The 21,718-nt window shown below is 46.1% G+C and overlaps 4 protein-coding genes across 4 annotated transcripts; 1 reads left to right on the top strand and 3 right to left on the bottom strand.

Moving 5' to 3' along the window:
- Nucleotides 1-32: 32 nt before the first annotated feature.
- Nucleotides 33-2,441, bottom strand: BGW36DRAFT_415064 (ankyrin repeat protein). Its single transcript, XM_046219308.1, has 2 exons — nt 2,138-2,441; nt 33-2,067 (listed from the first exon to the last, which is right to left on the bottom strand). The coding sequence occupies exons 1-2, from the start codon at nt 2,187-2,189 to the stop codon at nt 194-196; spliced, it is 1,926 nt and encodes a 641-aa protein (XP_046075765.1). The 5' UTR covers nt 2,190-2,441; the 3' UTR covers nt 33-193.
- Nucleotides 2,442-2,681: 240 nt separating this feature from the next.
- On the top strand, nt 2,682-4,100 carry BGW36DRAFT_116131 (SGNH hydrolase-type esterase domain-containing protein). The gene is made up of 4 exons (XM_046209260.1): nt 2,682-2,903; nt 2,956-3,077; nt 3,145-3,544; nt 3,604-4,100. Exons 1-4 carry the CDS (start codon nt 2,801-2,803, stop codon nt 3,729-3,731), a joined length of 753 nt encoding a protein of 250 aa, XP_046075764.1. The 5' UTR covers nt 2,682-2,800; the 3' UTR covers nt 3,732-4,100.
- Nucleotides 4,101-5,294: 1,194 nt separating this feature from the next.
- On the bottom strand, nt 5,295-7,457 carry BGW36DRAFT_116075 (uncharacterized protein). The gene is made up of 3 exons (XM_046209259.1): nt 7,160-7,457; nt 6,293-7,103; nt 5,295-6,239 (listed from the first exon to the last, which is right to left on the bottom strand). The coding sequence occupies exons 1-3, from the start codon at nt 7,256-7,258 to the stop codon at nt 5,527-5,529; spliced, it is 1,623 nt and encodes a 540-aa protein (XP_046075763.1). The 5' UTR covers nt 7,259-7,457; the 3' UTR covers nt 5,295-5,526.
- Nucleotides 7,458-16,757: 9,300 nt separating this feature from the next.
- BGW36DRAFT_424663 (putative ABC metal ion transporter) lies at nt 16,758-21,712 on the bottom strand (the record flags this gene model as incomplete). Its single annotated transcript, XM_046220004.1, has 7 exons — nt 16,758-17,021; nt 17,073-17,164; nt 17,222-17,445; nt 17,500-18,284; nt 18,332-18,481; nt 18,531-21,341; nt 21,419-21,712. The coding sequence occupies 7 exons, from the start codon at nt 21,710-21,712 to the stop codon at nt 16,758-16,760; spliced, it is 4,620 nt and encodes a 1,539-aa protein (XP_046075762.1).
- Nucleotides 21,713-21,718: the final 6 nt, after the last annotated feature.

Here is a 21,718-nt window from a genome sequence, read left to right as displayed (position 1 = left end):
ACGACTGGGCACTCAAACGGAAGGTGCGACGCGTCAACTATTGGCGACTGCCGCCAACTCAGATTCAAGGACTACACGCATCTACATATGTATTTATATATCAATTGATGTGAACTGGTACAATTGGGAAAACTCTTTGCCAAGAGGATATACCCATGAGGTGTTATATTTAAACCTAAAATAGCTGCAGGTATCACTTTCCTTGCATCTTCCGAATGCGCTCCTCCGCAGCCCGGGCTCGACGCTCCCTTTCCAATCGCATCCTCATTTCAGGCGTCATTCCTCGCATTTCATCTTCTCTTTTCTCTGCAGCAGTCTTTTCCAAGGATGCCAGCTTGCGACCACCTGCATTCTTTTTACTTTCAGCCGACGCCGCACTAGCAGCTTCTTCTGCCTTCAACCGCTGCATTTCAGCCTGACGACGACTCGCCTCTTCTTTTGCAGCATCCTCTCTCTCCTGCTCTTGGCGGCGGTCAACCTCTGCGCGAGCCATGGGAGAGGGTACGTGGGCCGCCTCCCAGTCCCAGGCGGATTCACCTAGTTCATACCGGGCAACCCGAAAGGCATCACGCGTATCTCGGTCTCTGGCGAGGTCAAAAGGCGTTTTACCCTCCCCATTCTGAATGGTAGGATCAAAACTTGCTTTTGTTAAAAGTGATGTGACAAGCGCAGGAGAGTCGGAGTTCGCAGCAAGGTGAAGAGGGGTAGGAGAGTGATGGTTTTGAAGCGAATCTGCAGGGAAGAATTTAAATGATGGGGAGATGGTATTGTTTGAGATGTATGACAGCAGAGCGGGTGCCTTTGAGCGGCGGATAAGAGCCTGGATCTGGGAAGTGTGCAACATTGCAGCCTCGTCTTCTTCCGACAACTTCGGCTTCTTTGGCTGTGAGGCGGGCTTCGGGGATTTCGAAACTGTCTCACGCTGCTTGGCTTCGGCAGCAGCCAAGGCAGCCTCGTCAATCTGGCTGACCTTTACTCTTGTTAGCTCCTTGAAGCACCTCATCAACTCTGCCTGTGTCGCACGGCGGGTGCTGAAAGGAAAGTTCCGCATTCGAGGATCATTATGCTTCAGAACCTGTCCTTCGTACGAGCCAAATAATGTTCGTCGATTTGTGTTTCCTGTGGCACGCACAAAGACAAGCTGGGCTGTATCAATCATATCCTTCCAATCTCGCAGCAGATCACGAATATCTTTTTCTAGTGCAGCTTCGTTGTATCTTCGCAAGCCTGACCCGGCCGAATGTGCAGCGCCCCTGGAGGCATCGCTCGCTGATTGTGAGCCACCCTGTTTTCTGCGCGTCGTGTAACGATGGAATGTTTTATGCGCTATAACCTTAGCCTGCCTTTCCTCAACCCCCCCTCGCTTTTGTACCTCAGGAGCGAGTGCTATAATCATGGCGGCAAAGTGGCCACCGCCGATCATGCACATAAATACATGGGGCCCGCTATACCTAGCTGCAGGTGCAGAATTATTTGCGCGCTTGATGGGTTGGAGTTGCTTCTTGCGCAATGATTCCGTCATGTGATCGACTTCGTCTTGTTCCTCATTCGTGAAAAGAGCTCTATACACTCCAAGAGATGTGTTTGGAGAGAGCTTTGAGCTGGAAAACCACACAATAGGCTGTCTTCCGGCGCCTGCCTTTTTGTGCGACTCCTCACTCCCTGCCGTCTCTTGAGAGATTTTCGCCTGTTTTTTCAACAATGCCACCAATGTGGAGTCTGAGGAACGAGGATCGTCTTCCTCCTCGTCCGACTCAGAGCTTTCTGATCCTGATATCGACTCATCGATGTCGCCAATAGCTTTCGTGAACTCGGTTTCTGTCAAAGGTCGGTTGCCCCGCAGTTGAGCTTTGATGTTGTATCGGTGATGATCCGATCGCGCGTGGTCGCGGTGCTCCTGCACATTCTGGAAGGATATTTGACAGAGGGTGCATGTGTTCGTGGTCGGGATTCCATTCTCTTTTTCAGATGATTCCGATGTAGCTGGAGTGACAGTTCCGGTGGGAGGGAGGGAAGTGCTGGATTTAATGGTCAAAGTAGACAGCAAGTCTGCCGGGAGGTCGTATACTATAAACCAAAGGGTTAGATCATTCACGCGATATCACAGATGAAATAATACTGATCTAGAGGTACCCACCATAGAGCGGCCTCTTCAGAAAGTCCTCGGCCTGAGGCCCGTTGCTCGCCATGGCGTACAAGCGTGGATGACAAAAGTGCGGCGGGCGGATCGTGAATTCTATGCGTGCTTTATCCGTTATCGCCGATCTTACCCCTCCAATCCGATAAGCTTTCTGCTTTCTCCTGGGGAGCAGACACGACAGGAAGCGAAGCAATATTGAATAAAAACTGGTAGGCCGACTGAATACAGCCAGAATTAGGCTCTTCTTAATTTATTTATTCTGGTCTCCTGCAAGTACCCAGTGCTGGGAAAGAAATGCATGAGTCATCATGAGTGTGACCCCAGTGCTATGACGTTGCTCCGCCTGGAGGCTGAGCACAGCAATCGAGATGATTTTGATGACATTATTTTTGAGAACCTTATATTGAAATCTATTTTATCGGCCATACATATGTATAGAATCCAAGCCTGTTACTTGAGATGTTTCTTTTGTCAACTCGCAATATATGATTAATTTGTTATTAACGAATGACTAATTGGTAACTAATTAGTTAACTAGGGCCACGTAGGATATGAGACTAGACGAAGTTAGAGATCAAACATTAAATATCCCCATCAAAGATGTCTATGGTGATCACAAAACTTCGGTTAATATTTTAAATCACTTCACATTCTCCACCAATGTCTCTTGCATTCGATAAAGTGATCCTCTTCGGGGACTCGATCACTCAACTAGCTTACCTCCAGGAGAAAGGCTTTTGCTTTGGATCGGCTATGCAAAATGGTGACTCGTTCTCACTCGGCGGCTCATTAATCAAATACTAAAATGTTTTTAGCGTATTGCCGAAAACTAGACGTGATTCAGCGTGGTTATGGGGGTTACACGTCTGACCATGCCGCTGCCATAATCGATCGCATCATCCAACAGGAAACTATCAACTCCAAAATCAAGCTCATCGTATGAAACAAAGTTTTTCTAAATTTCCTCAGCTAGACATTGAAATGTTCAATTTGACGAATGTTAGGTTGTTTTCTTTGGAACTAATGACTCGGTGGTTCCTGAAACCGAAGACCACGTCCCTCTTGCAAGATACAAGGACAATCTGAGAAAGATGATAGGGGCTTCTCATCAGGTCGGTTCAAGAGTGATTCTTGTTGGACCAGCCCCGTTCAATCACCATCAGTTCATGGACGAAATAGAAAAAATTCGAGACGTGGTGGGTGTAGATTGGGTATGCGATCGTACCACCCTTCGAGCACGTGAATATTGTGATGCTGCCATTGAGCTTGGTAAAGAATTAAATGTTCCCACAGTTCCCCTGTGGTACTTGATTATGGCCGAGATAGGTTGGAGAGAAGGTGATCCAATAGATGGCCTGGCTGAGTCTCCTGCTAGTAATGAACTCAGTAAATATCTGAGCGACGGTGAGTTCACGGTTATATCGCCTGAAATGAGTACAGAATTTGCTGATGAATCTTAATAGGTCTTCATTTCCTTGGTCCGGCTTATTCTATTCTCTTTCAGCACACCATGAAGGCAATCAAGGTCGTCTATCCGGAGCTAGACCCGTCTGCTCTCCCGACAAGGGACCCTGCGAGGACCGCCCTTTAAGATATGAGTACCTTGTGAACATTGAAGGATCTAAAATCCGAAGTTCATGTTGAACATAATCAACATTTTTGGATGCCTAGGCACCCCGCCTCACCCCCGGCACTGACACCAACCCGTCAGTTCAAATACACATACAAATGCGACATTTTAAAAAAGCGCGTAGAACGCGGGCTGAAATTACGTTGGTTATTACATAAATACCTCTAGAAAATGCAAGAGAATACTATTACCGAGAAGTATTTCATCGGCGTTGGTGGCAATTGCAAGCCCTTTAGGGTTTTGGGCTGGTTGCTTGTCCTCAGAATATTGAATAACCCAAGACAAGATGCGATGCGAATTGTTGCCAGCTCAACAGGCTGAGCTTTTTGTTACCCTAAGGTCCTCTTCTCAATAGTAAAATAAACACACCTGAGAAAGGAAGAACAAGCTACAACATCTGCCAGCGTTTCAAGATCAAGAGTGGCTTTTCTCGCCGCATTAGATAATTTAGAATCCAACTGGGGATCGGTTTCAAGTTGAGCTGAGTTGCTGTGAGAACAAGCGTCGATCAATTTTCACACGGGCAGAGAGACAGACCTAACAATGTATATGTGGATGAGAGGATCTGGCCCGATAGAAATCAGGATATTGAGTTTCAACTGCGGAAATAATATAATTCCTTGGTCGACTGCTCCGAGCCCATAACTTCTGATTCCGGGATCTCTGTGATCAGTTGATTTGTCATTTACAAGAATTTGTCATGTTTGATTTTTACATATAGTAGCTACTAAAGAACGACCACAGAATGGAACAAGCAGATAGCAATTGATCACGTTACTTTGAAAATACCTGTAATTAATTAGTCGTCCTTTTCCAGCTCGAGCAAAATATGACACTCACTACTCATGTAGACATGGTGGTGTTCGTGCGATAGCGACTCCGTCCTATCACCTCCTCTAACAAGCTGTTTGAGGATGTTATGGTGATGTGCAGCGATAATAGTTGATTCTGATCCATTGATAAAGGTTGAAAAAATATTTGAGGTTGTAATTAAATATCAATTGATAAACTTTTATTGTGTAAACTGCCGCCTATGTAGCCTAACTAGTAGCCTAACTAGTAGCCCAAAATTGAAAGAAAGAACAAAGCCAAAAATATCGACGCATGTACAGAACAAATCACTCTTCGTAAATCATCATCAAGTTGTAGTTGTTAATTTGTCGTTTGCTCGTCGTCAAAGTGACTGTACTGTTTCACCAGTCTTTTTTATTATTTTGATTCCCCGAAATATCACGAGATCGATCACTGAAGCGCCGAAGCAGATAAATCAGAGAACCAAGAAGAAGGAATGAAACTAAAACCAAGAACAGAATAAGGCCGATAAAGCAAACCCCTAAATAAGGATGCGCACCAACGAAAAACATTAAATCGCATAACACCATTGGATGACAGTAGAAATCTGGGAATAAAATGTGTTGATATGATGGTGCTGTCTTCTCATCACTGGAGCTCATTGAATCATATACCCGTCGAGGTCGATCATAGAACAGAAAAAATATGTATGTACATCGAAAGATGTATGGATGTATAAATTTATGTATAACTCAGGCAAGTAAGGTTGTGTTGAACTCCTTTGATATTCACTGGGGTTGAAGTATCGACCGCTAGGCGCAAAAAGTATATTCATGAAGCCAAATTTCTTTCATGTTAAGCAAATAATCAGGTATCCACCAGCGCCCTCATTGGATATGTTGTTTTGAAGTCCTGGGGGTTCTCATTTCAATCATAAAATCGTGGTAGCGTTTGTCCTGACAACTCACAGTGACGGAGCTCGGCCATTGTCTGGACGCGGTAGGACATTAGGATGGCTCAGGGACCCGGACCGAAAAGGTATGCTCCCCATGTTGAATAAATCCATTTGAGAACGCTCAAGGTCAGGAACAGAATGAGATGAAATAGTGTGAGTGTGAGGGGTCGGGCAAACAGTGTATCCCGGAAAAGCCATCTGCGGAAGGATCTGGCGATTTGCCACAGGGTATTCCACAGGCGCAAACATATTTTGTTGGAAAGCCGGTGACCATCCAGGAAAGGTAGTCTGTGTGCTCATTTGCGACTGTAGTGGGTGGCTGACAGTCAGAGGTTGCATTGCCTCGTGCGAGGTTGGAGGGGCAAAAGTTGAGTGTGTCATGTACTGATTGGGGGTGGGGCTAAGGATTGGTGCTGAGATAGGGGTGCTAATCATAGTCGGATGATTCATCTCTGGTTGAGAGGACTGAAAGTGATGTACCGATTGGTCCTGGCCTCCAAAATTCGCGTCTGGAGATAGGGTGAAGCTTGAAGAAGTATCTATTGGTGAAATCTGCTGAGAGGCGGTAACCATGTTGATAGGGCTTCTTGACTGGTCACTAAGAGTTTCATTATCGGATTCATTGGGAGTTTGTTGAGTTAGTTCACCCTCTTCGTCGTCAGAATCTGGTTCCCGGTTTTTCGCTCCTTCATGGTCAATCACAAATATAACCGCGTTTGCATCTATCACAAATGAGCATATAGATATTTAATCAAAGTAAAGGTTTCCCGCATACCAACTTCATTCCGTTCATAGCGTTCTTCCAATCTTCGAACACGGAAAAGCTCATCCAGGATTCCAATCTTCTCAGGGGGTTTGATTTGACGCCTGTTGTCATTTGCAATTTCTTGCAACTTGTCCGCAGTAATTCCTATTGGCGAAAGGTTTTGAACGATATGGACAAGCAGCCTCAATCGCACTAATGATAGTGAGATAAATTCAAGGACTCGCATGGATATGATCTGAAACTTACGTTCTTTTCTAAGATGATCTGGTTCTCTGTGCATCACCCCTTGAGGCCACCAGTCAGGCTTCGTCCTCTCAGGATCTCCTCTTGTACCTGGGGGGGAACCTGCTGGTGGTTTTCCACCGTTGTAAGGATGCTTGACCTGCTTACGAGGCTCAATGAGCTTAATGAAGCCCTTGGCGAGCATGCGACAGTTAAGTTGTTGCATTCGCTTGAAGGCACTGTCATAGTAGGCCGTCACCTTTCTCGTATCGCCAATCTCAAGAGGCACAAGATCTGTCTCCTCCTCCATTGGCTCCATGTATTCAACAACGAGTGATTCCTCTTGAATACCTTTGCGGCGCTTGGCCCGACCGGAACGCCGTGAGTGGCTGACATGGCTGAAGTTGAAGGCAGAAGCAGAAGGTAACAGAGATGCATTATCTCTGCGTTCACTCTTCTCACTGGCGATGATGAATTCCTCACGCGCCTTATCAGAGAAGACGCTTGACGAAAGATTCGATGATTCTCTCAAACAGTTGTTTTTATCCATGTATAGTATGGCCCAATGGGAAGCGAAATGTCCTGATATTATTGAATCCTGGGAAAAGTTAGTAAGGTATCTTATGTATGCAGACAATCATATGGTAAACGTACTGGTGTCGGTGTATCAAAAGGTCTATAGTCTTGCGAAAACGAGGCACTAGAGCGCGATGGCTTCATCTCGGCACTGGCTGGAAATGGTCTTTGAACCATTTTGATCGGAGTTGGGAGCTGGTTCTGTCGCGAGGTGGTAGAAGTTTAGGTAATTGCTTGAATAGTGAAACAGAAGATTCGGCCGCCCAATTTCAAACTAGCCACAAGAGTAGAGCAATATATGTGAAAATGAGATTGCCAAGGAAGTACGCTCACGAGCAGTATAAAGGGGAATGAGCACAGGGTATAGTGCGTGTAAAAACTCAACAAGGGTAAGTTAGGCTATTAACAAGCTTGAAGCGGATAAGGTAAACCGCAAGTCTGATAGGGATAGGGAGGATTAAGAGGTAAGCCACGATTGTGAAGGAAATTATGAATCTGAAAGGAGGTGGAAGGGCTTGATATAGACGCGGCATCTGTCAAGAGTCAATTCATCACTGCATACCCTCTTGCGGTGCGGGCTAGTCTGGACCCGCTCGAACGATCCAAACTTCAGTGGAGATAAGGGACCCATACTCCAAAAACCCAAAACAATTGCATCAAAATAGATCGGTGAATGCTACCACCCAGGTAGAAGGAACACTAAAAGACTAGTTCTAGCTGCTAAGCGATGTTCGGGCGTGCAGGGGTAGCTCGAGTCTAGGAGCAATTCAAAGTTTTCGGAAGGCCAGGACCGTGATCCGGTGGACAAGGATCTTTCTTTGGTTAAGTTAGTCTGAGGGTGTGTGACAGTGGCAGCACAGATGGATACCACCGGTGAAACCAGAACGGGCTCGAATGAAAATAGGATGTAGAGTGATTGAAAAAGAGTAATGGAGATCGGGGCTAAGGAAAGCTCATGTGGTTGGTCGGCGATGCAGTCGTGCATCGAGCTACATGCAACATCCGAAGCGAGGGATGTCATCGTCTTGTTGATACGATGAAACTAGTGTGATAGTCGCCTCTGTGGCTGATATTGGCGAGACTTCCGCATTCTTTTAGCCCCGCGGATCCTAACAAAAACGTCAAGTTGGGTCGTTAATGGGTGAAATGTTTTATATGCTATACGGTATAACCCTTAATTTCTTCGTATTTCCCCATATCTATACAAAGGCCTGAGCGAGTCGAGAACGGGCGAACGGGGCATTCCAATTATACTTGCTTTTGCTGAGATCCAGTCAGTTTAGCATGACCAAACTGTCGACGGGGCAGAAGGTCCTGACGGTGGCGCACTATTTGAGTACCCCCGCTGTTCCCGTGATGCTTGCACTTGTCAACCCTACTTGAGAATGACTAGCCCTATTAAGAATAGGATCTGATGGCCAATATAATTGTTTATCAAATAACGAATAATGAACTTGAAGCTGGAACTTAGGTCATGTCGTAGCGAGCCGTAGTGCATTCCTATAGTCCCGCGTTCGTTTTCTGCAATGGTTCTGTACTTCGGTCACTATAGATAGATGAAAATGTGTTTATATTCATTGCATTGACATCAAATGACCGAAAATCACCAGGGTTTTCCCTGGAAGCAGATGCATTGCATATCAGATCTCAAGCCACTCAGGCCTGGGCAAAGCATGACGTCTACACAGGCTGTATAGTATGAACCAAATGAACGCATTCGGAGCGTCCGCATATACTTTCTAGTCTAGCCGTTGCATGAGGCTGATGGCCTGTTCTCGCCGAGACTACAGAGGCGGTGGTGGAAGGTCGAATCGCCATTGTCACTCTAATGCGCAAACAAAGGGTCCTAGATTGCAGGGGCGTGCATAATGAGCGCCAAATCGGAGACTCTTGGCAGCAAGCTAAGTTTTAACTCGATCTCCGGAGATTCAGCTCAAGTTCCCCGGCGACACTAACTGGCTCAAAAGCGGGCTGCGTCGAGGGCAGGCCGACGTGGCAATACGGTAATCGCAGCTGTACGAAGGGACTGTGCTGCACAGAGCACGTATTAGTCTGGATTGATAATTGGATATGCGCTCTCGAAGACCGGATCATCATCCTGGTGATGGACTCCAAGGCAGGGGGCTGGGAGCAGTTCCTTCTTCCTGCACCGGCCAGGAGAGGGTCGAGGCATCGGAGCATCAGGGTCTAGAACGAAAATAGCGCAGTGATCTGACTGTGAAGCTGCAGGTTGCGGGCTGATGCAAGAACTAAAAGTAAATAGACGAAGCCATTCAGCATCCAGGCTTTCAGGAAGGAACAGCGTTAGGCCTTAGGTGGGTTATCACAGAGCGCGTCCACGTCAATGACACAAGCCGTTGTTGCCAGGCCCAGAAACCATGTGGACGAGGCAGTTATCAGCTGAGATTTGATGATGGCAGGTACTGTGCGTGCGGACTATGTTGTGCGTGCGGAAGGCGGGAAGGAGCGGCCCACCCGCGACTGCTCGGCGCTAATCAGGGAGATAAATTCCATTGTCGCCTATAGTGTCATGTATTATGTACATCGTACAGGCTACTTGAGTGATGACCTAGAATGCACTATGTAGTGTGTACGGTGCACTACGCTACGAGTATGCAGCTGCGACGAAGGAAAGAAACAAAGAGCCAGGGAAAAGAAAGAGAGAGACTACCAACAAAGAAACAAAGAAACAAAGAAACACCAAGAGGCGATAACTATTGCCTTGTTTGGGATACGTACTTCATTCTCCTGACTCGTAAGTAGTAGTAAGTAAATATTTATAGCCATACTAGCCATTCTAGCCACACTATCTACACTATCTACACTATTAACGAATAGTAACGATATTAATTAATAGTTATACGAATTATATTCATTAATCTGGACAGTAATCTGGACAGCTATCTCCGAGCTGAACCGAGCTACAACTGTGACTCCAGATGACATAATCGCATACACACAGACGAGTATCGACAGTGCACAGACAGACAACTGACAGCTGAAACTCCCAGTGCCGATCATTGTGGTATGGACATACTATGTACGGAGTGGGTTTATAGGAATCCGTGTTAGCCTCGCGGATCACAGCCACTATATGGAGGTGCTGTCTGTGCGATGCTGACAATAAGTCAATAACCACGTCCTAATTGCTGTTGCGTGCAAAAACAATAGCTAAACCCAGCACGGGCCGCTGGCTAAGGCTGAGGCTTGACCATTCCTGGTATCATCGCCGCAGCAGCAGGCTGGGGCCCCCCTGGCTGGGATTCTTCCGAGATCACTATCAGGCAGGATCCTGGTCGTCGATTACCAGGGCCATCCCTGCCCCGTCCCGCTCCGTCTCCCCGGATTCGAGCCTGCCCCCAGCCACGTCTGCTTTGTTTGGCTTTGGGGGTAATACCTGAAAACGGAAGGGATCGGTGCTGTCTTTACACACTGTCCTGGCAGCTCCCGAATATTAATTGGTAATTTGATAAACGTTTAATTGTTACTCCGCACTGTCAAAGCGTGGCAAAAGAAAGAATGGAGCAAAAAGAAAAGAAAAAATGCATGCTAGGACAAGACTGTACGGATAGCTGCCAGCTCGATGTCGACACCCTTTCACCAAGAATCAAAATACGTCTCGAGATCGATGATGATCGTGTTGCGGGAAGCACACTCCCTGGCTATAACTTTATGCCTTATGCTTAGGCTTCAGTTTGGAAGCCCCTTGCTTTCTGCCTCCTGCTTATCGCTGGCCACATTGCCCTTTAGCACTCGCTGCATGAGCGCTATATGCTAGCATACAAGCAGACAAGTATACCAGCAGACAAGCAGACAAACAGACAAGTATACCAGCAGCTATACATGGTCGAATCACCACAGCTGCATCGAGAAATTTCGGTGGAAGTAACGACTTTAGTCTAGCCCTAGGACTTGGATGATTAGAGTGGGCGGTAGCACGCCCGGCCCGTCAAAGCCGCCCGACCGTCCGACCCATAGATCGAGGTAAATGAATCAGGGTCTGATCGTTAATGGCAATGTTTAATTGTCATTCACGGACTAGTGTCAAGCTAGCGACCAAGGGCGCTGTGGCTACTTAATATTATTATGATTGGTTTATTACTCTTTCCGCTCAGGGCATCTACTCTACAGCTCAACTGCTAGTCTGACCAGAAATATCCGAACGCCTGGAGTCTCAATTTTGGTTCCCGCTTTGACAGCACTCGCCCCCCTGCCTTACATTCCAGCCACGGGGTCATCACGAGGCAAAAGCCTCGCAGAGTGGATCACAATGATCATGTCTTGTGTCTCCCAACCAGCCCACTGGATCACTATATTCAGGGCCAAGGTGCTCAGACTTGAGATGGGAAGAGAACAAAGCTCTTTGCCCAATGCCCTGGTTGGCCACTACTATAGAGTTACTGTGAGGTGCCGAACAAAACCGCAATGTAAAGCCCTTCCCCTCATCAGTCACTGCCCAGGGCGATGATGGTGACATTTGGATGTGGCTGGATTGATCGATTGCAACAGAACCTAATTCCTTGCTTTTGAGTTACTTGCGGATAGCCATGTGTCGATAACCCAGATGCTCGGGTCGGATATTTCAGGTCCATTAACCTGTTTTACTTGCCATGCACACCGATCAACACCTGAAAAGAAAGACCATCAAAGGTCAAATTCGTTGAATGAGTGAGCCAGTCCCTAGCTGGTATGCTTCCGCACAATTTAGCGCATGATAGTCTGCTCAAGGGTCCTGCGTCTGCAGAAAGCACAAGAGCTTCACCGACTTGTCCTGACGAAAACACCGCAATTAGTGCCACCTAACCGACAGGTGTTAAGCTAATGTATTCTAAAGTGGACTTATCGCCGAGAGATCATCACACCGTCTTTTTTGACTCGACTGATATCGGACAGGTTGTTTACAAGAGCAGTTATCAGATCCAGATGCCGATTCTTGGTTTTAGAGGGGTTTTGTAGATCGTCATCTAGGTAGCATCATCGGGTCTGAGCCAGATTTACGCCAGGATGAGAGTGATCATGGTTCCATAGTTTAAATTGAGCCTAGTAGACTCCACACAGGTCTCCATACGCGATACACTTGAGTATATTTGGGCAAGCTTAGAGAGTTGGCGGGATTTACACGTTGCCACATGTTATGGGTATATTTCGTTGCCCTCCTGGTGGAGCGGTCGGTCGAAAGGATGTTGTATGCAAGGCAGCTGCAGGATTAACTGAGCACGAGTAATTAGAGGACAAAATTAAGTGAGAAACGGCAGGACGTAAAAAGGCAAGGAGGCAGGCAGACCAGACGAGAGAATACAGACAATTTTGTTCAATCATGGCGGTGAGCGTGTGACAAACCAATCCAAGGACGTCATGTGTGACATCTACCACGTCAAACACGAGTTTTGTGTCATAACTGCCATTAATTCTCCTACGCGGACTATTAACACTTAGAGGTTTTTTGTTCCTGGCCACGCCCACGCGATCAGACGGGTGCTCGTGTTGCACATATGCAAGATTGGGGGTTTCAATGACCTGCCCCCAAGTTTAGCTGCAGATTCAGACCCAAGAATTGGCACATTCCTCAACCAAGATCCAATGGCTTGGAGGCGCATACATACACTGTACGCTTATCATGCACAAGTACGGATAACCAATGGGACTAGGTTAGTGCGCCTTGTTCGGCAATTGGTCGGCAGGAGTTCGGGCGAGAGTTGGTGTGCTGGTGAAGTGCAGGGTCAAAAAAGAAGAGATTGATAGCCTTCCTCCAGATGTGTTGAGCCGAGGTTGGGAACAGCGAATAATGAGTGTGCAAATAATATTAGGATGGTTAATTAACTTAGTTAATACTACTACTGAGGAGGCTGAGGAGGCGTTCCTTCCGTAGTTGGTGGTGGCGCGTGGTTGCACACGGCAAGCGCCGCCCGAGTGATCTCTCACCCTCGGATTCATCGTCAGTTCATGATTCACCGATCGATCCTCGATTCGATCCCGCTATATCGCTGCTATTATTACTGCGGAGTATCTGCCCCAGTGCATTTTGAGCCTTTAGTATGTCTCGTTCGCCTGTGTGCAGCGATGCATCTAACAGACTAACAGGCAGGGAGAGGCAGGACATGTCCAGCTGTTCGCCTATGCCAGAGATGCCAACCAATCCTGTCATCTGTCAAGCTATTGATTGTCCTCGCTTCCTAAAGCCTTTGATGTCATGCCAGCGGCACCAATGTAACCACCTATTCAGTCCCAGACACCGGGTTTCAACTCGAGGCTACTGCTTAGTCCATGCGGTTCAGGTGCGCGATCTCGATGATTCTTGCAGTGTGATAGGCTCCGCCAAGTATATACTAATGCATTCTATGCCAGTCATGACTCGTCCGTATGCATTAGGATCCCGATTATGCAACCCGAAATCCGCGATTTAGAGACAATATGCGTCTACGGAGAACCATGCCCTGACGCGGCCCGACCCAGCTGATGGCAGAAGACCACCAAGTGTCTGAAGTGGCCTGAATGGAGAGAGAAAAGTGGAAAAAGAAACGACGCATGGAGGTAAAATTCAGCTTCGGCTTCGGGGTCTGCTTGTTGACATCGGATATCTCTCCGCGTCAAGAAGGGCATCGGCAATAATCCGATGCAGCGGATATTCATATTATCAATTGATATGATTTTCAATCTTTTGGTAAGTGCTGAGGCAATAAGTGTAAATCCGACTATTTTCATACAATGCATACCGTTGACATACACGAACCAACAAGCAAGTCACAGTAAAGTGCGGGGTGAATCCCTGTCCTAAAGCCGCTCTTGTTGATCGATCTATGTAGGCTGAACCTAAGCAATTGTGAGGCCAGAAAAGCCCGGTTCAAACATCGACCCAAGACTCTAGCTGTTATTACAACCTGGCCAGTGGCTAGTAGCTAGTTAACTGTGTCCCGCTATGGCCCTTGCACCGGCGCACCGAAGTTCAACGGCACTAGCTGCTTCGCTAATCATGCAACTACTCCCCTCGCGTAAGCGGCGAGTGCTTCCCCGATGGTCCAAGCCACAAGCCATGACGTACGGATGTACAGTGAACACCATATTCACCTACCAATTGCATCAGTGAATCAGTGCGTACATGCAGCACTTTAGCATTCACAGTTCATCTAGTCCTCTTTTTTGTTTCGAATTTTGTCGATACAAAACTTGATAGAAATGCAAGATGTTAGCGCCAAAGGTGGGTTGATTATGGTACGACGCATGCAGGCTCGATTTAGTGCTCTTACAAGGAAACCTTTCACGCAACAATCCATCGAGTTCAGTATAAAGTTACTGTCATTTTGTTGTTCTTACCTAATATCTTGTCTCCCTGAGCAATTGCCTTTCTGAAACGACATTTACATCAACCCGCCCGATACATGCGTCTGAAGCTTCAGAAGGTGGCATCTATACTTATGTTTACAAGTTTTCAGTGAATTCTCCGCAATCAAGCGTCAATCGATAATCAATAGTGGGCATTATTCCAGATTCCGATGCTCCTCACCATGATTCTCACTCTACATGTACATGTCGAGACAGCGCATCAACGGCGAACCCGGTCCTGACTCTAGACGCTACTCCACTTCGCAGAAACAATACGCTAGTCTATATGAGAGCACCTTCGAGATATGACTACGTACTAAAGAAGCGTTGCATTAACCTGCATTAACTTGCTTTAACAGGATTCCTCTTCTCCAAAACAATTGGCTTTCGCTGCTGAGGCCAGGAACACTCTTCCGAAGCAGTCATATCTATTTTAATAACAGCAGGAAAATATAAATGGCGATGGACTCTTAATTAGTTTGCAATAGTAATAGCGCAAGAGACGGTGAATGATAAATAATAAGTGAGGCGGAGATCTGCAGAGTCATGTGTCATGACTAGCACGCTTAGCTGGTGATGAGGATGACGATCAAGAAATTATGCCCTTCCCCTTCCTTTCTTCGCGGAAATCGGAGGAACAGGAAACCTTCTCATATCCCGAGAACCAAAGACTATCCAATGTCACAGTAGCTCCCCTTATCTTTCAGCTACCTAGCTTATTATCATAGGGCATATTCATCCACCTATTCAACTTAGTAAAGATAGGCAAAAGTGAAAAAAGTCATTACATATCTCATTATACAAACAAATTAACTCTGACCGAGGACGTAATGAATTTTCCTACTTTGGTTGTAAACTCAAGGAACTAGTTGTTCAGGTTGAGCTGCTGGTGCCTGCAAGGCCGGAAGCAGACACTGGGAAAGGCTTCCAGCTGAAGTTATTTCTACATTCAAATTAATATTGATATATATTTGATTGGGGTTATATCAAAAGATTAGGCAACGTGAAACCAGAATGTTTAGAAAGCTCCCTTCATCAAGTGATATATCCCGCTGGTCTTCTAACTTTTGGTTGAACTACCAGTTGATCCACTCGAGCATCTTCCAATTGATCTCAGTGAGTGGTTTGCATGTAAATTTCCAAGCTGTAGCAATTTTAAATATCAACATAGGCGGCATTCTTGATCTTTAGGGATGCCACGATAGCTTTGTATTTCATCGTCTTTTGACTTCTGCCAGATATTTCAATGGAACCTCTATTTCTCAGCTCCACAGATCATATCAAGGCTGATATATACGTGGAATGTAATTTGATTGGTATAAATCATGCGGAGTTTTCGTGGGCTTAACGTCTCGAAGCCCTTCGGCGTAATTTTAAGACATGACTTCTTTTCATCATTTAACTCTCCAGGAACATCCTGAATGGTGGTCTCAGTAGTTAGCTCGTTAATCACGATTACTTTAGATTGATGTATGCTACACTAATCGGGAGGAGTTATGTAGTGTTATTGTGACTTATGAAATGGGGTACAGTGGCTGAGAATATAACTATAAAGACATGTTGGGCTGTTAAATTTGACACGTATCTACTAGAGTATTCGGAAGTAACATAATTGATATGTAGAAATTACATGTTCTAATATTAACATATGTTAACAAGAATTGTTCCTACTCAAAAATCGCGACATTTGGATTGATATTTTCAACTCATTTCCTCACTAGGTATCCCTACATAGAATAGTATTTTCAAGTCTTCTCCCTTTTTTTAACTATAAATTGAACAACATTTCAAGATTCCCTCTTCAAAACAAGAAAAAGAAAGAGAAAAAACGAAACACCTCTCAACTTTTCTGTATGTACAAGCGGTATTCTACAAGAAACAAACCAATTTCCGGACTGATAAAGGTGAGGAAATCTTCCCCGCGTGAGCAACAGCACCCATTAAGTGATGAAATCGTTGATCCATGACGTATGTTAAACACACTTTTGAGACTTGAAACTATACATCGGGACGAGCCCTCTCTGTATAAGCGTCGGAGTATAACGTCCACCAACTCGGCGACCAGAGAGACCCAAAGATCGTTTTCGGAGATTATTGGTCAGTATAAGAAACCAAATTCGAGAGATTTACTATGCCTTGATACCGCCACTCATGCATGCTCGCACATTTGTATAAGTTATGTTTAGAAAATTATGGCACTGTGACGTGAAGAATCAACAAGTGCATGGACAAGTCTGAGCCAAGAGTGGTTACTGCGGTAGCTTTGCGTAGAGAGGGTGAAAAGAGGGGGAATTGTTCATCACCCGACTAGGTAGTAGGAAGGGCTGAAACCCCGGATCTCTTGTCTGGCATGAGATTATTTGTTGCCCAAAAGGGTTGCTACAGCATCGCTTTCCAAAAGACCTGCCTCCTTCACAAGCTCATAGAATTTGCCACCGCGTCGGATGAGTTCGGCTGGTGTGTCGAACTCGGCGACAGTGCCACGATCCAAAACAACTATGCGGTCTGAGTCGATGATAGTGTTGATGCGGTGCGCAATGGTGATAATGGTCCTATCTTTGAAAATACTGCTGCGTAATGTCCTTTGAAGAAGAGCATCGGTCTCCACATCAACTGCCGCCTATTACTTGTGTTAGGCATAACTACCATACGTTAAGAAGGTTCCTCTTACCGTTGCTTCGTCGAGTACCAAAATGTTGCTTGGTGTTAGCAAAGCCCGAGCCAACGAAACAAGCTGACGCTGGCCCTGACTGAGATTTGATCCTGGTGAAATCTGTCAGTGTCTTTGAAAGTATATATAGTTCTTGGGTGGTGACATACCCCCTTCTTGAATTGCGGCATCTAGCTGACCATCCATACTGGCAACGTGCTCCTTCAAACGTGCGTGGCCGAGTACGCTCCATAATTCAGTATCATCATGTACATGTCGAGGATCAAGATTGTCTCGAACAGATCCTTCAAACATTGCAGGGTCTTGGGGAATGATAGCTAGACGGCCCCGAAGATCAAGCAGTCCAATAGAAGATACGTCTAGGCCATCGATACTATAATAATAAAATTAGTCATGTTGTACAGTGTTCATAGTCATGTATACTTACTTGATACCGCCATTTGATGCTTCAATAATACGGAAGAGAGCCAACGTAAGTGAGCTTTTCCCGGCACCAGTGCGACCAACAACACCGATTTTTTCATGCGGCTTGATATCAAGGTTTATATTCTTGAGAACCAAATCAAGCTCAGGGCGGTAACGCGTGCTATAATTTTGGAAAGAAACGCCGCCATTTGCTGGCCACCCAATGGTAGGTCTGCTCTTGAATATCACATCTGGGGCTTCGCTCGGTAAATTGGCGTATTCCAATACTCGTTCCACAGAAACAATGTTGGTTTCCACTTCCACTGTTTGTCTGACAATCCAGTTCAAGGACTGGGTAATTTGCAAAGCGTACGACATCGCTAAACCCACGATGCCGGCAGATATATCGCTGCCACTAGTAACCGAGATTATGGAAAGGGTAGCTGCAGTAAAGATGATAATGGAACCGATAAATTCAAGTCGAACGGCCAACCACCTGTTAGCACTTATGGATGGAAAGTAAGCTCGATTATTAGCATCCATGCGCCACTCATTCTCTAAAACAAATCGCTTGCTTTGCCTGTATGCACGAATAGTCGATACACCTCCCAGAGATTCCTGGAAGTGGGCGTAAATAGGACTGCGACTGACACTGTCCAATCTTTTAAGCTCGCGAGATGTCCTGATATAGTACTTTTGGTAGGAAATATACACAATTCCAAGTGGAATTATGAAAACCAGAAACACGGGAGTTGATATAGAAATGACACCAATCGTAAACATCGCACGAGCCCCGTTTACGAACAGCTATGCCATGTCAGCATATGCATTCAAGTATATCAAGTTCGGCTTACCATGTTGAAGGTCCGAGCTAGCACTTCATCCACTTTATAAATATCACTCGAGAATCGATTGAGAATTCGTCCTGACGGTGTGGTTTCGAAGAAGACCATTGGAGATCTAAAGATAGCATATGCCATACGTTCATGGAACTTGCGGGATGCCTATTACACGAATTAGATAAGTTAAGTAAAACTTAAGTCGAGTACAAACCTCTATAGAGCAGAAAATCCACAGGATAAGAGTTTGCAAAACGACTAGAGCGGATGATCCGAGGCCAAAGGCGAAATAAATTCCGATATATTTTCCAACATTTGGATTGGCACCTGCGATTTCATTGGCTTCCGACCATCTCTTGAGCCAGAAACCACCGGCGATCTGGGCGGATTGAGATGCTAGCAGCGTGAAGAGGTAAATACTGACAGCGTACAGGTTGCTTTCCTTGGCGTATTCACCGTAAACGTTCCACTTGACTTTACCCTGTTCGGATTTCTCCTTCGTCTGCTTTGTTTTCAGACCGTTCTCTTCATCGGTAGTCTCTCTTCGTGGGCCATGCCAGCTGGCAGTACTAGCGCGTCGTAATGTAGCCATACTAGATTTTCTTGCACCCCCAGATCTGATAGGCGCGAGAACCCCAACAGCATCGCCAGCCTCTTCATCTTCTGACAGATCAGACTCGTCAGCAGTTGTTGAATCCGGAGTAGTGGGACTTTTGTTGTCGTCTTTGCTGGCCTCCGAATCATTCTCTTCATCATCACTGGACGTTGTGCGAATTAAATTGGCAACTTCACCTTTCATTGCCATCAACTGTTCATATGTTCCCTTCTCAATCAAAGTACGTTCCCGAAGCAAGCCGATGAAATCTGCCTCCTGTAAAATAGTAATGGCGTTGGTGGCAAGGATACGAGTTTTGCCGTTAAGCACACCATTAGGTCCCAATACTCTGTTGATCAAGTGGCGTCCTACATGGGAATCCACGGCAGATAAAACGTCGTCCAAAAGGTAAATATCAGCGCGTGCATATACTGCTCGGGCAAGTGTTACCCGGGCCTTTTGTCCTCCAGAAAGCGATATACCTCGCTCGCCAACCTCCGTCTGATCACCGTCAGGAAGAGTTTTGAAATCGGTCACCAGTGCACAAGCCTCGATGGTAAGCTCGTAAAAATGAGGATCCCAGCGGTGGCCGAAAACAATATTTTCTCTGACGCTGGCATTCATAACCCAGGCTTGTTGGGCGACATAGGCAATTCGACCACGAACAACTACTTCTCCATGGTTCTTCCATAGGTCACCAAGGATCGCTTGTAACAGTGATGATTTGCCCGCGCCTACACGGCCAACAATACATGTGAGCTCTCCTTTGCGAGCGCTTAGATTGATATTTTCCAAAACATTGCCAGCCTGGTGTTTATTCCAAGTAAAAGATGCATCGCGAATTCGAATGGACTCGTCTCCATTGTGAGTTACCGCGTCTTGGAAGAGCACGGCATCTGACTGGAGTTCATCCGCTGTAAAGTATTCGGTAAGACGCTTCACGGCGACTGAAGCTTCAATGATTGCAGTGATAAGCATGGGAAAGATAGTGAGAGGGAAAGTCAACAAGTTGAATAAAGTCAGTGCAGGGAAGACAATCTCAGTCGTTAAAGGCTTATCATTGGTAAGAACAAACACTGTAAAGGTGCAACAGGACACCAGGAAAGGCGTTGATGACCACGTGAAGTTTGCAACAGCTTGCGTGGCACCAATTTTTCGAAGGGTGTTCAACTCAAGGTCATTACGAATGTGATTGAGTTTACCCATAAAAGCCTTGTTCCAAGCATATAACTTGATGCTCTTCATATTGTTCAGGATCTCAGTCATGAGTCGTGTCCTGGAATCCTTGTTTTTCATTTGAATGATCTGCAGCTTTTTCATCATTCGGGCAATAACTCCATTAAGAGGGACCATGAGGATCATGACTCCAATACCAGCCCACATGCTATTGCCGACAAGCTGGTGAAGGGAAACCATGCAAAGGACAATTTGGAATGGTGCAGACCAGAGCTGTGTTCCAAACTGAGTCAGGTCTGCGAGACGTTGCTGATCAATAGCCATGTGATTAACAATGTCTCCAGTTGTTTTAGCTGAGCGACCTTCGTTTGATAGTCTAAGGGCTTTGGCATAGATGAGGGATGTCAAAGAGGACTTTACACGCATTCCAGATTCAAATGCTCTCTGGAAATACTGGTGTAGAAAGACAGTCTGACAAACCGAAATAAAAAACATAGCCAAGGCAATGGCAACGCCTCTGACCACAGGTAGTGGTTGGTCACCGCGGTAGGAATCAATGAAACCTATCAAGACGCGTAGCAGTTGAGGTTGTGCAAAAGCGAGAACGTCACTGCCACATTTGATGATTGCACCCATCACATAGGGAGCACCGAAAGCTCGGAAGAGAGCGATCCATAGCGAGGGCTTCTTTTTATCAAGTTCGATGTTCCAGGCATCCTCCAATGCGCCACCAGTAGATTTTGTAGTATCTCGATTTCGCAAATTCCACATATCATCCTGTGTTAGATAGTTTTTGTAACCGGCTTTCATCATCGGTGTCATCCAACCAAAAGTCAAGACAGAAAAAATATCGGCATATTCATAAGGACACTCGTCCTCCGCTCCCAACGCGTCGTACACACTCTTTTTCTTTGGGATAAAATATTCCAGTATGAACTCTAATATAGCAAGACCCAGGCTGATATTGAAGACTACGAAGTATGGAAGATTGCTGTGAAATACTTCGCGTGCGACAAGTGATCGCAGTTTAACAGCGTATGTGCCCATGAAAAAAACCCAATAGAAAAGAACGACTCCATTGGGCTGTCTGCTTCGCCAGTGTTCATGGTATTGGACAGCAAATACCACAGCCAACGAAGCTAGCGTTAAGAGGGATGTCCAAAATTGAAAATCAGACACCCAAAGCCGAACATTAGATTCCAATTCAAGGTATGCTTGTAGTGCAGTAGTCACAATCAAAACTCCGAGGACGTCCTAGTAGAGCACACGGACAGTTAGTCAGACTGTTCCCACTTCCTCAGTCCCTTGGAGGTGTCGATAATAGGACTCACCAGTTTCGCATGGAAATGCCAGTTCTTTGGCACTGCTTGTGGTTCCCGCTTCTTCAGAAGCAGCCACAGGGCACCAGCACCCAGCACAATACCCCAGGCGGCAGTGACCGAGACCCAGACATCGATAAAACAAGGGGTCAGGTCATACCTAAAGGGACTTATGGGACCCCATCCTTCGATATCGCCACAGAAAGGCTGCAGTGGTGTCGTCGGAATTCGAAGCGGCTGGGTGGCAGTGGAAAACGAAGCCGCGAGGTCGTTGGCTAGGACGACCTGTGGGTTGCCATCGATCATTTTCCG

The sequence above is a fragment of the Talaromyces proteolyticus genome (genome assembly GCF_021365285.1).
Source record: "Talaromyces proteolyticus strain PMI_201 chromosome Unknown BGW36scaffold_3, whole genome shotgun sequence".
NCBI lineage: Eukaryota > Fungi > Ascomycota > Eurotiomycetes > Eurotiales > Trichocomaceae > Talaromyces > Talaromyces proteolyticus.
Note: the sequence above shows the minus strand (reverse complement) of the source record. Positions and strands in the feature narration are given on the sequence as shown.

Coding starts and splice junctions, on each gene's coding strand:
- BGW36DRAFT_415064 (XM_046219308.1), bottom strand. CDS start 2,189: ATGGCGAGCAACGGGCCTCAGGCCGAGGACTTTCTGAAGAGGCCGCTC. Junction 2,068..2,137: donor TCTGAAGAGGCCGCTCTATG/GTGGGTACCTCT, acceptor TTTGGTTTATAG/TATACGACCTCCCGGCAGAC.
- BGW36DRAFT_116131 (XM_046209260.1), top strand. CDS start 2,801: ATGTCTCTTGCATTCGATAAAGTGATCCTCTTCGGGGACTCGATCACT. Junction 3,078..3,144: donor ACTCCAAAATCAAGCTCATC/GTATGAAACAAA, acceptor GACGAATGTTAG/GTTGTTTTCTTTGGAACTAA. Junction 3,545..3,603: donor CAGTAAATATCTGAGCGACG/GTGAGTTCACGG, acceptor GAATCTTAATAG/GTCTTCATTTCCTTGGTCCG.
- BGW36DRAFT_116075 (XM_046209259.1), bottom strand. CDS start 7,258: ATGGTTCAAAGACCATTTCCAGCCAGTGCCGAGATGAAGCCATCGCGC. Junction 7,104..7,159: donor CTTTTGATACACCGACACCA/GTACGTTTACCA, acceptor AACTTTTCCCAG/GATTCAATAATATCAGGACA. Junction 6,240..6,292: donor CTATGAACGGAATGAAGTTG/GTATGCGGGAAA, acceptor CATTTGTGATAG/ATGCAAACGCGGTTATATTT.